The 12,843-nt window shown below is 38.6% G+C and overlaps 1 protein-coding gene across 2 annotated transcripts in view; it reads left to right on the top strand.

Annotated features, from left to right (window-relative positions):
- The window catches only part of phf14 (PHD finger protein 14), an 88,297-nt gene that overhangs the window by 30,618 nt on the left and 44,836 nt on the right, over positions 1 to 12,843 (top strand). For both annotated transcript variants that reach the window (XM_042745919.1, XM_042745920.1), the window contains exons 11-14: positions 1,623 to 1,718; positions 7,353 to 7,459; positions 7,663 to 7,794; positions 8,754 to 8,916. In XM_042745919.1, coding sequence (XP_042601853.1) covers positions 1,623 to 1,718; positions 7,353 to 7,459; positions 7,663 to 7,794; positions 8,754 to 8,916 — 498 coding nt within the window. The remainder of the gene's footprint in view (positions 1 to 1,622; positions 1,719 to 7,352; positions 7,460 to 7,662; positions 7,795 to 8,753; positions 8,917 to 12,843) is intronic.

The following is a 12,843-nucleotide window of genomic DNA, read 5'->3' on the forward strand; positions in this document are numbered from 1 at the left end:
AATGCTTAATCCAAACAAAATGAGAAAAAAAAATGAAATTTTCCAAACCCCTGGTATAACGGCAACTAATGTTCTGTGCTGCGTTATTTATTTGCCTCCTACCCTAAATCCTCCTAAACATGATCTCTTGAAGTAGATTTGCGTAGATGGTGTTTTCTCATCTGGCCCAATGAGAAATAGAATGAAAGCAAGGAGAGAAAGTTGGAGAAGTTAATGTGGCGTCCAATCTTTCTGCGCCGCATGTATTAAGCGGTATTAATGGAGTGTGTGTTGTTAATTACGGCACTCAACATGCATTAGCACGACGCCGGCCTCAGAGAGAGATCCCGATGAAAATCAACATCTGTGAAAAGCTGACTGCTTATTCACAAAAGTTGTGTCTAAGGCAGGGACTGAGTCATCTGGAAATTATGTGTAATAATCCTGAATTATTTAGTATGCTACATAGTTAGTTTGATTGTTTGGTTTGATATTTTTAACATATAAAATTTTTGATAACTGCAATGCATTTGCGTCACCAATGAGAAAATGCTAATGCGTGAGTGTTAGGTGTTTATCACTGTAGCTAGGTGATGACTCCACGATAATTATAAATAACATATTACTTAGATATGAATAACACTAATAGTATATCTCTATATATTGTTGTTTGTGCTGTAAATTCTGTAAAATGTATTTATTATTACATAACCATGTAATATTTACAAGATTTTTGCATAATCCAGTAAATATTCAACTAGAAATGGACACATTTCCTCCTCCTATGTAACACAACAGAAGATATTTTGAAAAATGACTTTTTTATGTTTACAATGAAAGTAAATGGGGCCCAATATTGTTTGAAACCCAGTTTTCTTAAAAATATCTTGTGTGTTTATCATTTTATAAACCATTAAAATGAATAACTATCCAACTATACAAAAAACTTGTAGGGGCCACTGTAAAAATAGAGCAGAAGTTAGTAAAAATACATTTTTGTAAACGCCATCAAAATGAATATGTAACTATATAAATAATTGCATTAATGTGTGTTAGCCCCCGTTGACCCCTCAGTATTAATCTGCAGTGAGTGGTGGAGAGGAGCCGGTTTTAAATGTTAGCTCAAGCTCCCCACGTGGAGCCTCATCTTCACAGACAGCGGAGATAAGGGACGGCTCTCTGTAGTTTCATTTCACATACCCATAATAACTTCACCTCTCCAATGTTTCCTCTCATCATCGTCTTTATCAAACGCCTTCCTGATGCTTATCTACTGTCTGGAGCTGAGAGTGGCCCCTTACACGCCGAAATGCCATAACTCTGTGTGTGTGTGAAAGAAACAGATGTAGACGCAGGAAGTGTAATGCCGTATTTTGTGGTGTGCTAGTCTCTGAATCTGTTAATCGTAGGAAATGTTATTTTTTGCGCGTGGGTGGGTTTTGATGTATAACATTTGTTGTTGGATTTTGTAACACCCTGTAAGCATATGCATGTATTGGCCATTCAGATTTGTGTACACCTTTGCATTTGTACACACGTTAGTCCGTCTGTCTGTGCGTGCGTGTGTGTGTAACAGACTAAGCTGCCTAACTTGTCCTTGTCTTATCTTATCTCCCGCCTTGCTGCGGTTTTATCTGCCACAGCTGTGCGAGTCTCTGGAGGACCTGCAGAATGTCAATGGCCAGTTGAGGACCGAGGGCCAAGCCATATGGAGCATGATGGGGGGGATCCTTGGACAGGTATGGCTTACCTTCAACCACCTCATCCTTTCTCTCCCCTGTCTATCTTCATTCCGTCTCTCTCCGCCCCATCCCATCCTTGATCCGACTGTACGCCTCATCTATCACAGCTCCAGTGAGCTTACAGCCCACCCTGATACAAACCGCTTGCTTCAAGCACTCTGATCAGGTTGAGGTGGGCCCATATTTTACACTTTCATAGCATATTTCTGAATTCCACTTCAATCCTGGGTAACTCAAGGTTTCTTAAAAACAAAGTTTTTAACCTTGAATTACTTGTTTTATTATTTAATTTTTTTTTAAGTTTTCTGTACATATTTTCCACCCTCTCAATGACCTTTAGATTAAAGAGGCTGTTTTTGTTATTGTACCTTTAAGACTTTCGTATGTAAATACAGTGTGTGTTTTTTTAAAATGCATTAAAATGGAATAAATAAATAAATAAATAAATCAAGCCATCAGTTTTTAAAATGGATTTAAGTATAGGGTAATATTTAGAATGAAATAAAGCATAAAGTATTAAAGGGATAGTTCACCCAAAAATGAATATTCTGTCATTAATTACTCACCCTCATGTCATTCCAAACCTGTAAGGCCTTGGTTCATCTTTGGAACACAAATTAGGATATTTTCGATGAAATCCAAGAGCTTTCTGACCCTGCATAGACAGTAAAGGAACTACCACATTTAAGGCTCAGAAAGTTAGTAAGGACATCATTAAAATAGTCCATGTGACATCAGTTGGTCAGCCATAAAAAAACAAAAGAAAAATAATGGCTTTATTCAACAATTTCTTCTATTCCATGACAGTCTTTGACACACGTTCATGACAGTACCAACAATACATGCATGTGCATCCCTCTGCTTGCAAATAAGCCTCAACGGATTTGTGTTCTACGTCAGAACACCGGCTCCTGCGTCAGCAGCACCACGCGCATACGTCGTAGTGCTTTGGTGAACGCGCATCAAAAACTAACACAGAAGAGAAGAAATTGTTTAATAAAGTCATTATTTTTGATTAAAAAGTCAGAAAATTCATTCCCTTAACATTACAGCAGCTACTCTGAAACAACCTTTGTAATAATTAGCTAATGTTTTTATTGAACTATTGGCATAGTATACACCGTCGTTTGTGGTTATGACAAAAATAAATAAAAAAATAACTATAGCTATCCATATTTTATGCTGTTTAGCTTCTATTAATGGGCATTAATAACTATAAATTTTAACATGTATGCCTGCATGGTACATCAGACTCTTATTTTGAAAGCTATATTGAACATTATAGCTTATTAACCTTTAGTCAATAAAGTGTGAAGTAATTTGAGTCAACATCTCTTTGGCTAATAGACACCTTTCACAGTTGTGGGTACTGAGACATGTCACGTGGATCTGGTGACAGGAGCATATTGTTCACAGGATTCGTTTTTGACTTCACTGTGAAAAGAGTATAAAGAGAGCAGAAGTCTTCTCCCTGGATTTTGCGCACCTGGGTAATGAGCTGTGATTGAAAGAAATCTAGATTGTAGGCAGCACCCCACAGGGTAGACAGCATTGAGGTAATTCTCTTCGCTGTAATGGGCCTCCTGTTTGCGAAATTCTTTCATTTGCGCTAACTGATTGACCTGTCATTGGCCATGCACTCAGCCCTGACTCTGTAGCTAAAAGCCGCCAACCTCTCCCCTGCTCACTATGGCAACCACATCACCAAGGTGCGTCGCCATGGGTGATGGTCACTTAATGAGTGCGAAAATGTGAAAGTATGAAATGTTCTGTAGATCTCTCTTTTTGTCTAAATAACAGTCTGTTCTTAGAATGCCATTTAGCAGGATATGCCCCGAAACAAAAATGTCATTGGCAACAGCAACCGTGAAAGGAATTGTAAGGATTCAAGTTTTTAAAATATTCCAAAAGTTTGTCAAAAAGTTTATCCTCTTTGTTGGAGCTAAACGTTGCTCAATTTCATGCAGATTATGCATGCGTATGTGTAGTGGTAAAAAGCCCAGGCCTTACAGCGTGGTTTCAGAGTGAGAGGTTTTGTCACTTTTTTTAATCACTATTATACACCCAGGAAGAGTATATTTGATGAGATGCCTGTCTGGAATGAAGATGAGAGTCCAAACTTCCTTGCAATAACCTAAAACCGCAACAATCTGAACTGACGCTTACGTCGTTATCTCACTTTTGATACAGCGACAAAACATTTAAAAAGCACCCATTTGTATGCACCCATGCGCACTTGTTTAAAACTTAATTTGCGTTGAATAACCAGTTGCCCGGCTTAGAGAGTGTGTAAGATGGTTAATTAAAAGGATCTCTTAAAATGTCCTCTCGGCAGATAAATGCCGCAATAATGAAGCGAGGAGGTAGAAGGAGGCGAGGAGAGCCGAGTGGTCTGGAAAAGAGCGAGCCAGTGAATCTGCAATGATGGTCATAAATCACATAATTAGAAAACACGCAGCGCTTAAGTAGCAACATCAGTCATGGCGCCCCGCTCCTTTGTGTCATCTATCTACTACATTTTCATTCCCTATCAGTCATTGGCGTCTGCACATAACCCTCAAATTATTGATGATCTCAGGAGAGGATCTCATCTCTCGTGCAACCCTGGGTGAGGGAGAACTCTCACCGGTGCGCTTTTAAAGGGTGTATGAAAACGTCTTTGGTAGCGAAAGGATCTTTTTACCTTTGCAAACTTGTGAGCAGCATATAATTTGTTGTCAGTATGATCTTCTAAATTTTAATTACACTGTACGGTACTTTTTGTTGTGTTACCTATACAGTTAGCATTAAATTACAGTGTTTATAACGCCACGGCTGGAGCTTGATGGCAAATTTGACATTTTCCTCTTGTCTCTTTTCTTACTATTGGAGCAAATGGCAATGCAAAAAAATGCTATTTGTTGTAGTTTCTGTTCACCACTATGACCTCTACTTCCGAGAACCCCAGAAATGTTGAAAAAAAGTCCAGCTTGTCAGTGTACTACGGCTCTGTGTAGTGAAAGCCACTCAATCTGAAAGCAGGTGATGGTGATTTTATACTAATCATGGGACCGGCTTTACTGACGAGATGCGCATGACAATCGAATGCGATTAATTGCACAGCCCTAATTTGTATCGATTTTCAACCGTCCCGAGGTGCATTGTACATCCCTAATATTTGTTGTAGTATCCATTCACCACTACGACTTACACATCAGAGAAACATGAAAATGTGAAAAGGGTCATTGAGGTACAACATTATTTGCAAAGATTATATACTTTGTGTCCTTTAGTTGCATCTTAATGCATGCTTGAACACTGATAGTGAATCAAACAGTAATCCAATTCAAATATGAAGCTGAATGATTCATATGCGAATCAAACTCATCTGGTTCTTGGCATATATATTTTTTTTAATGGAGGTTGCAGTTCTCTCACAATTCTGAAGAAAAAATATAAGACAACTAAAAAAAAATAATGGAATGATTCAATGACTCACTCAAGATTTACTTGTTTCATTACTGGATGAATCATTGTTTTTGAATGAATCAAATGAATGAATGATTCAAAGACAAATACATTTTTAATAGCCCATTTTCACCACCTTAAAAAAAAAAGAGAGATAAGCACACAGGACCTGATATTTTCATTTGATAGCAAATATCAAAAAAACAAAAACAATCACAACAACATAGCACTACTTTATGTACAGTACAAAAACCCTGAAATATTTAATAATATAATATAATATAATTCAGCTGCTGGCAATTTATGGACTATTTATGGGTCATTTTGTTCTTTCCCCACATTAGATGTTGTTTCTTTGTTTATCTTTAGTCATGTTAGGAATTGTATATTTTTGATAATGTAAAAAACAAATAAAAATAAAAATCTTGTTATATTAAATGAAATGATTTATGTGGACACCAACGTCATTATGGGCTCCCCATACAAGTCCAGCCCATTTGGAAATTTTGTGAGTTATATGACCCCTCTCACAGTACCAATGGGATTCTCCACAATCTCTGCAAGACAGCAAAGTCTGTCTGGCTCCCTCAGCAGATGGCCAACCGCCTGTTCGGCTGTTTTGTGAAGCTTTTTTTGTTGTTGTTGTTTTTTGTTTTGTTCTTCGGCAAACACCTTTCTTCAAATAATATTCCCCCTGAAATAGCGTGGATAGGAGGGAATGTCCACAGTAACCCAGAGCTTGCAGGATGTGAAAGCTGGCATCTCCTCCTCACTTATAATCCCTGTGGTGCGGTGGAGAGGGACTGTCACCATGGGCACACTGAGCTGAGCACGCTCAGATTAGAAAGCCTCTAGAGAGAAGCCGCTCTGTGTTGCTGCGCGACCGGTTCCTACTAGATAATTTTTCTAATTAACCCAGACAGAAAAGATGCAGCACAGATGTATAGACGGAAAATAGAAAAAAAATAAACTTTCCTGGCCTCTATCCTCTCTCCAAACCCATCCAAGCATCTCTAGAAGAAACTTTCTTAGAAAAACCTAATTCAGCTTATTTACATTATATTATTGCAATAGTTGTACCTATTATCTATACATAAAATGTCTAATGTTGCTTATTTGCCATTCCAGAATGAAAGTTACATAGTCGTCGACTCTTGGTGTCTGTAAGATCTAACTCACACATTCTTTCTTTTCCCTTTAAATATAAATACAAAGTGTATGTCAATGTCAAGTGACCTTGTTTAGTCAAAAGATCTTTAAAATAATATGTTTCCTTGTATTTGCACTATAAGCAGGGGTCAAGTGCTTTGTGTGATGCATCATAACCATGATGAAAGCTATTAGGAAAGTTACATGTAGAGGAAACCAGAGAAAAACATACATAAATGGAGTTATTTCTGTGCCAAGAGCAGCATCAAACAAAATGGCATTAATTCAAACAACTTTCCCGTACGCTCCGGCCAGCTTCCATTGTCACAAACCCACCATTTATTTGTTAAGGCAGTGTTTCTCCATGAGGCCACTCAAACAAACATATTGAAAGCTCCGTAGAGCCACAGTGTGGAAGACAAAGAAAATCCTGCACACAATATTGAAAGAAGACATTTCTGAGAATATTAATAAACAAGCAATTTGTGCTTAATTTTTTTCTTCAGTAAATTTACTTTATTTTTTTAAAGGAGTATCACTGTTTGCTTTCCCCTTTATTTATTTGAGCCTATGTATGTGTCACGTATATCACCTGTTGATCTATGTATCTATCCATTCGTCCATCTATCTGTCAAAACAAAAATAAAAAAAAAACAGATTCGTGAAAAATTAATGTTTTACTCTAAAATGTTTAATTGCATTTCACCGAATAGTGCTTGATGAGGACATGAATACCTCTAGTTGTGCAGTTATTTGAGGAGAGAGATGTGCTGATACTTTTCTAAAGTGGTTGACTTACAGTTTTTGGCTGGCAGACAGCAAAACATGCTGAAATATCCAATAGAGATGCTTAGAAGGACGCAAGCCATGTCTAGTTACCCGAATGTCATACTAGAGATGCTTCACTCAGATCACTGTATCATCTGCACAGCACTGCACTGGCAAACACTCAATGCTTTCTTTAGAATATGACCTTAAAAGTAACTTTCTCTAGTTCAGATGTATCTAAAGTTCAGTGCTCTGCTTTATTTGCAGAAATTGAACTCTCCTGCAGTTCTGAAAGCTCCCAAAGAGAGAAAGCCTAGCAAGAAGGAGGGAGGATCGCCAGGGAAGTCGTCGAACCTCCCAGCTATGCTCTACAGGTTAGCTTGCAGCCGATACAGGGCTCCAGCATGAGCCCGACACCTGGCCACTGTTATTCTAATATCTTTTTTAAACATTGACCTAGATTTCTTAAATTATTATATGCTAAAAGAGAGAAAAATATGTGAAAATATGCTTTAAGAGGCAATGTTTTAATAGTGTTTTGTGCTGTAAATAAGAAACCGTTTCATGTTCTGTGCAGCTGTGGCATCTGTAAGAAAAACCAAGACCAGCATCTTTTACTGCTATGTGACACCTGTAAGCTGCATTACCACCTGGGCTGCCTGGACCCGCCTCTCACACGCATGCCGAAGAAGACCAAAAACAGCTACTGGTGAGAACAGGAGTGGGAGATGGAAATAAAAATGTGATAAAATTAACTTCTGGAAGTGCTGACATTTCTTGAGCAGGGTTTCTAATATTCAGTACTGGCTAATAATTGTAAAAAGGTAACATTTAAAAAAAGTTAATAAAAGCAATAAAATTAAAAACTCGCTTATTAAGATATTTAGAAAATATTGAATTATTTACTTGCATGTCATGTGAACACAAACCAACATCAGAAATCTAATTGTTAATTGCAGGAATTATATCACATTTTGTGTTATAATTAATTACTAAATTGTGTTAAATGTTAAATTCACAGCTCTATTATTTTTTTAATGTCTATAGGAAAATACAGATGCTGTTTCAGATTCTAAGTGCAGTATTCCACTTGCAGTGCTTCATGTTCACTTTCGTAAGGTTATACTAACTGTCACTTTGAAAATTTATGTGGAGCTCCACAGTTGCGTACGTGAGCGTTTCTGTGTTTTGTTTATTTGTCAAACTAAGCCCAATGCTTTCGCTGCTGATTCGAGTAATTCATTTAATCCATGAATAAGAAAGCGTGATGTTGTTCCGCACTGCTGGATGGAAATTAGAAAGCATTTGAAAGAGAAAATTGTGTGGGGGGCCAAGTCGTACCTAATTACTGGCAACTGCCTGCCCCTGACACAGTAATACTGTATAATCAAAAAGCTTTTGCTCGCACTAAAGAATCTGGCTATTCCTTTGGTTTTATTATTATTATTTTATTTATTTTTTTGCAGGATATTTAATGACACTTTTGTTGAAATGAATACGACACATCTGCTTCCGATGGAAAAACATTGACATGGACCTTGAAAGCCACTCTCTCATCTCAAAGAATTCTCCATATTGAGAAATCAATAAGGTCAAATAAAAGCAAAAGAATACCTGACTCCGTTGTCTTTCTCACTCTCTGTCTCTATGTCACTCATCCTTTTCCAGGCAGTGCTCTGAGTGCGACCAGGCCAGCAGTGATGAGGCTGACATCGCCATGGAGACGCTACCGGATGGAACCAAAAGGTCCAGGAGGCAGATCAAGGGACCAATCAAATTTATCCCTCAAGAAATGAGCCCAGAACCCAAGAAGCTTCAAGTGAGAGGGACTGTGAGTATGAGCATATCATAGTTCACTGATGACAAACGTGTTAAAAAATACTGGAAAGAAGGCTCCTAATACCCCTTTTCCACCAACACAAAGTCAGCGCTGGTGTCAGTTCTGCTGCGTTTCACAGATCTCCATTAATGATAAAGGTGGTTTTCAAACCAAGGACCACTAGTGCATCACATAATCAGTCATGTGTTCGTTCAGCTCTTAAGTCAGTGAAAACATGGCTGAGAGAGACCTACAAATCTTTTGGAAAATGTTATTGGAAAATTGGAATTACGTGGTTCAAGGGACTCGGTCTACTAGTCCATTTTAAGCTTCGTCTAGCTCTCTCTGATTGGTGGTTTAACTCTAGCTGTCGTCTTAGGTCAAACATTCATTCACTGACTCGAAATTGATTCTTTGCTCCTCACGTAAAATAGATAATTGACCTGTTCTTTAGTCTCTTGAGCTTTCGCAGAGGTTATCAGTGAAGGTCACAACAACTAGCCTTATTGATTACTTTGAAATGGACAACCTAAACACTCTATCATCTTTAATTGTTTTATAAAACCACCTTGAAACTGATACAGCCATAATTAAGCCATCAGTAAAAACCCCAATGGAACTGCTCCCTAGCATTTCAGTTTTATTAGAACATTAGCATTTAGAATTGTTTCCGAAACTTAACGAGCTGCCTTGCTGCCTACTCCGTACAAAAGCAGCTGCTATAGAAGATAGCTCAACCTCACAAGTAACTGATTTAGAACGCTCTATGACACAAATAGTGCTACATCTTGCCTTAAAAAGTCCCTCCATAAAGAAAGGAGCCAGCTGCCAATAGACCTTTTTCACATTTCCGGGGTTTCAGCAGCAGAAGTTGTCAATAGTTCATAATTCGAGAGCAGTGTATGGGAGAGTACCACACATATATTTTTTGCATTCTCAATTGCTCAAATAACAAAATAAAAACATGATAGTGTTTTCACGACTTTCAATCAAAGGAAAAAAAATTAAAGAGACTGATATCAGCAGTCAGAAGAGACAACAGTCAAATTTACCATCCCACCTATAGACACTGCATTAGAACCTCGCACTTAACTAGTTTTTTTTTTTTTTGGTAACTTGATGAAAAGGTGATATAACCCTTAAAAAAAATCTAAATATAAAAAAGAGGATTTAAGATGCTGATGACCATTGAAAAGCGTCATCACAATCTTGCGAAAAGGGTCCATCGGTAATATCATTGCAGCTGCTATTGGAAGTTCCTGCTTTCCATAGAAATATTCTGTTATTTAGATGCACTCTGGGCTGCAGATGTGCTTCGGCTGTACCAACGTGAAATATAGACTTTTTAAATGACATTTGAGGATAAAAAAAACATTTATGGGACAGTTTGTCAGATTTTGTGGCTGATTTACAAAAAAAAAAAAAAAAAAGAAGTGTTTTCAGCATTTCTCCATTCATTTTAGATAGAAGTTGGTCTTGCGTGCCTTGCATTACCCTAGTTAGCATAAAAAACACAGAACACACAGATATTGGACAAAATCAATTTTTATTTGCAGCTGGCGGTTTTATTGATACTTTTCATTATTAAATGAAATTTGTAATATTTAGGAACACTTCATGGTGCTCCGGCAGCATAGTTTTGAACAGCCTTAAAGTCCGTGTGAACCAGAAGATGCTGCCGACTTTATTTCAGTATGATGATGTATTTCCAACTGAAACGGAATATTGAGTAGAGGGCGGGGTTTTATTTTTGTGCTCCTCTCATCTTTCACTTGCACCAAACTAACGGTTGGAGGGGTGTTGGTTCTGCCCAAGCAGTCAAACTGACGTCATCAAAGGAGGAATGCCATTCCAGACAAAAAGCAAATGATCAGATTATGATTAAAGATTACCAAGACAAACAGTTTTTTTCAGAGGATTAACTTGCATGGATTAATTGCTCACCTTAAGACTAACAATGTGCACTAACAAAATAAATATTGTAAATTTTGATTTCATGCGAACTTTAAGATGTGGTTACATTTACTATTGTTTGGCAAATGTTCTCAGGCAAATCCAGTCGTTTCGATAGGAATCCATGTATCCAGGAATTTTGTGTGATGGAAAAAGTTTTCCCCACCCAGATTTCGCAACAGATTCAAGTTGGTTTCACATATTCATAGGATTGGCTAACAGAAAACTGCTGTTTGAGTTGTGGTTCACACCACGCTACACAATAAAAGACAATACACTTTTTTGCCAAGGGTGTGTGTACTATTGTTAGCTCACCTTAAAATGCTGCCTTTATAGACAGCTCACTGTAACAGTGAATATTTAATTGTCTGTTAAATGATCAGACTTGTACACGCAATACCTCTAGCTGTAGAGGCAGAGCACCACATTGAAGTGTGAGGGTAGGTGTGTGTGTTTGTGTTTTCAGACTTGAGATAGGGCTTGTCTTTCAGGCTCTCCATGGCTTCCACTTATCACTGTCCAGCATTCTCTGATCCTGCGATAGTGCTCCGGCAGCCCAGCTCCCTTAAGGAAGACAAAAGATATCCATCGGAGAAACGACATGCTCTCCAGCCCTCCTTCATTTTGTCTTTTTCAACCTTAAATCTTAAACAATAAACAATAAACCTACACCTTCCATTTAAATAAAACTAAAAAGAAAGTAAAGCACAATTTTAGATGCAGCACTGCAGCCACTCGCCTTGGCTGACGGCTGTCAAAATAGCTCACACAAAGGTAAAAGGAAAGACTTCTGGATGATATTTTTTGTTTGCTGTATTTACGTGTGAGTGTGGGCTTGCGTATGCCAGGCAGGGTTAATGTGTTTTCCCTTTAGTCTCTGAGACGCTTGCCCAGAAGTGAGGCGAAGGCTTCAGTGGAGAGCAGCTGGATTAAAAGGCTTTTATTTTTCTAAACTCCACCAGAGAAAGATGCTTCACTGCAGAATTTATCTTCACTTGCATTCCAGAGTGTGGCAGCAGCTGAACGAGCCCTTCTTCGCATTTTTAATGCCCTTAACCAGCCGGTGTGGCAGAGGCAAGCCCTTGTAAAGCTGTGTTCTGATTTATCACGGCCAGCTAATCGACCCCCCGCCATCCCTCCATTCAGGAGTCAGTGGTGTTCGGCTTCACTAATGTGCCGCACTGAATACCGGCTCTTCTGCACACCTGAAATGGCTCTCATGACTGGCAAACACTGCGATTTTGTCCGGACTCTGGTGGACTTTATTCATAATTTGCGTGAATAAAGGCATTGGAAATCTTGCTAAAAATAGTGGAGTTTGCAAAAGCAAGGGTCATTTTGGTCATACTTTGATTTTTCAAGTATAAAACTTTGGAACTGTTGGCAATTGGGGAAGTCGTGGCCTAGTGGTTAGAGAGTTTGACTCCTATCCCTAAGGTTGTGGGTTCGAGTCTCGGGCCGGCAATACCACAACTGAGGTGCCCTTGAGCAAGGCACCGAACCCCCAACTGCTCCCCGGGCGCCGCAGCATAAATGGCTGCCCACTGCTCCGGGTGTGTGTGTGTGTGTGTTCACTGCTGTGTGTGTGCACTTTGGATGGGTTAAATGCAGAGCACGAATTCTGAGTATGGGTCACCATACTTGGCTGTATGTCACGTTGTCACTTTCACTTTTTTTTTCACTTTCAATACAGACATGAATGATACATCATGTTTTGCAGCTTGTAGAGGAGTAGTGTGCTATTACTTGTCTAAGTATTTTTTTGTTTGTGGCCCATATACATATACGTACTGTAATAGAGGGCATGTGTCTTGAGACCAGAGTATCATAGATGCTTAGAGTTGGGCTCTTCAGATTTGGCCCATTAAGTAACCACCTAGCAACCATCCAGAACACCCTAGCAACCACAAAGCAATGCCCTGACAACCACCCTCAAGAAGAAGCATTTTGTTTAATGGGACAGGCACAACTCCTACAAAATCTACT

This window comes from Cyprinus carpio, chromosome B19, assembly GCF_018340385.1.
Source record: "Cyprinus carpio isolate SPL01 chromosome B19, ASM1834038v1, whole genome shotgun sequence".
NCBI lineage: Eukaryota > Metazoa > Chordata > Actinopteri > Cypriniformes > Cyprinidae > Cyprinus > Cyprinus carpio.